This window comes from Mesitornis unicolor, unplaced genomic scaffold (genome assembly GCF_000695765.1).
Source record: "Mesitornis unicolor isolate BGI_N332 unplaced genomic scaffold, ASM69576v1 scaffold48794, whole genome shotgun sequence".
Classification (NCBI taxonomy): Eukaryota; Metazoa; Chordata; class Aves; order Mesitornithiformes; family Mesitornithidae; genus Mesitornis; species Mesitornis unicolor.
The window spans coordinates 1-1,749 of NW_010183055.1; the positions used below are offsets into that span (position 1 = coordinate 1).

At 38.3% G+C, this 1,749-nt stretch overlaps 1 protein-coding gene across 1 annotated transcript in view; it reads right to left on the reverse strand.

Annotated features, from left to right (window-relative positions):
- Positions 1–253: 253 nt before the first annotated feature.
- Positions 254–1,749, reverse strand: part of FH (fumarate hydratase) — a gene marked incomplete at its 5' end in the record, with an annotated part of 11,825 nt that continues 10,329 nt past the window's right edge. The window contains 2 exons of the mRNA XM_010183982.1: positions 254–464; positions 1,036–1,189. Coding sequence (XP_010182284.1) covers positions 322–464; positions 1,036–1,189 — 297 coding nt within the window. The remainder of the gene's footprint in view (positions 465–1,035; positions 1,190–1,749) is intronic.

The window sequence follows — 1,749 nt, forward strand, 5'->3', positions numbered from 1 at the left end:
GGTGCCGCAGCGGGGGCCGTGCCCTCCCCCGGCCCATTCCGTTCCGCTGTACGGACTCTACGGGGCTCGCACTGCCTTTCATTGCTGTCGCCTCCTACAAAAATACCTTTTACACTATATCAAGGTGACATTTTATTTATTTTCTATAAAATAATAATTAAAAAAATACAGTGTAGAATCTTCCCTGCAGATCAGTTCATCTCCTCTGTTAAAAAACAGTGTTGTGAAAGTGTGGGCACGAGAACTGAAGCAAAAACATAGCATATTTCGTTTATTTTCTTTATTTTTTATGTTAAGAACACTCTCTTTTTTTAACAGAAGTTACTGAGGACCCAACATATCTTTAGGTTTCACCCACTGATCAAACTGGTCCGAGGTGAGGAATCCCAGCTTTATAGCTGCTTCTTTTAACGTTGTCCCTTCTTTGTGCGCTGTTTTGGCAATCTTGGCTGCTTTGTCATAGCCTGTAACACAACAAAACGAAGAAGTCAGCGACCTGCAGTTTCCGAAGATTTGTTAGAGGTGAGAAAAAAGTGGGACACTTGGCCTTTGGAGAATCGATTCGCTAGATACTGTTATTACTGCATAACTCAAGTTGCAGAAAATGTGCACCAAATGTTTACAGCCACTTCTTACTTAAAGTGAAGGTAAATTCTGTTATTCTGGTCTTAATGAATTTAGATCAAAGTATTATGTGACTTTCTCCTTTAAAAAAAACCCAACTCATTTTATAATCTCACTTTTCATTGTTATTAACAGTCAAATCAGGACGACAGGTACACAAATGGTCCCAAATCTGATTTTTTTTTACTCTAGTCAGAATTATTTTCATAATGCACAGGGGTATGGCTACTGCAAGGAGGACACATCTTTTTCATGAGCAATAGCAGTTGGTGAAGTTAAAGTAAATGAACTTTTGGCCTGAGCCGTGACTTGGTCTCCTAAATACTGTGACAATAAAAATGTGTGCAAAACAACATTACCACAAAATATTTCAATATAAAGTTCTGAGAAGTTTCTAAGTCTTAAACCTACCTATATGTGGATTAAGTGCTGTTACCAACATCAGAGATTCACTCATTAGTTTGTTGATCCTTTCTGTATTGGCTTGGATTCCAACTACACAGTTGTCAGTGAAAGAAACACAAACATCTCCAAGGAGTCTGGCAGAGTTTAAAACATTTTTAATCTAACAAGAAAAAAAGAAAAATCAAAAACCCCAGTTATTACATTCAGACATTAATACTTGCACAGTTGAGCATATTTTTTCATAACCAGTGTCCCCCCTGCAATATCCACTTCTTTAACGGGCTATTTCCAGAAAAGAAGTGCAGTGAATGGTGTACCCTCCTTTCACAGGGTAAGCTCAGCCACTCTTATTTACTAGAACTTTGTGAGAAGCATTCAACAGCAGAGGAACTCTTACATAAAGACCACCACAGCATGTACAGACATTGTTAGAACAGTTCACAAATAGCCAAGGAAAAATACATGAAGGCATTTGATTCACTGCCATTTCTCCTCTCAGGTACCAGTCAAGAGAAGACATCTAGAAATATAAAGTACAAAAGTGTCTGGCATTAGTCCTCTACTTTGACGATCCACAAGATGCCACTCTTTTTCTGGAGAGGTGTCTGTTGCTATCAAAATGTATCTTCTGCTAGGTACATCTCTTGGCTGTTCAATATTTTTTTTCCTCTTCAAAACTAGGTGCTGTATGCTTAGAATATAAACATTCAGATCAGCAGG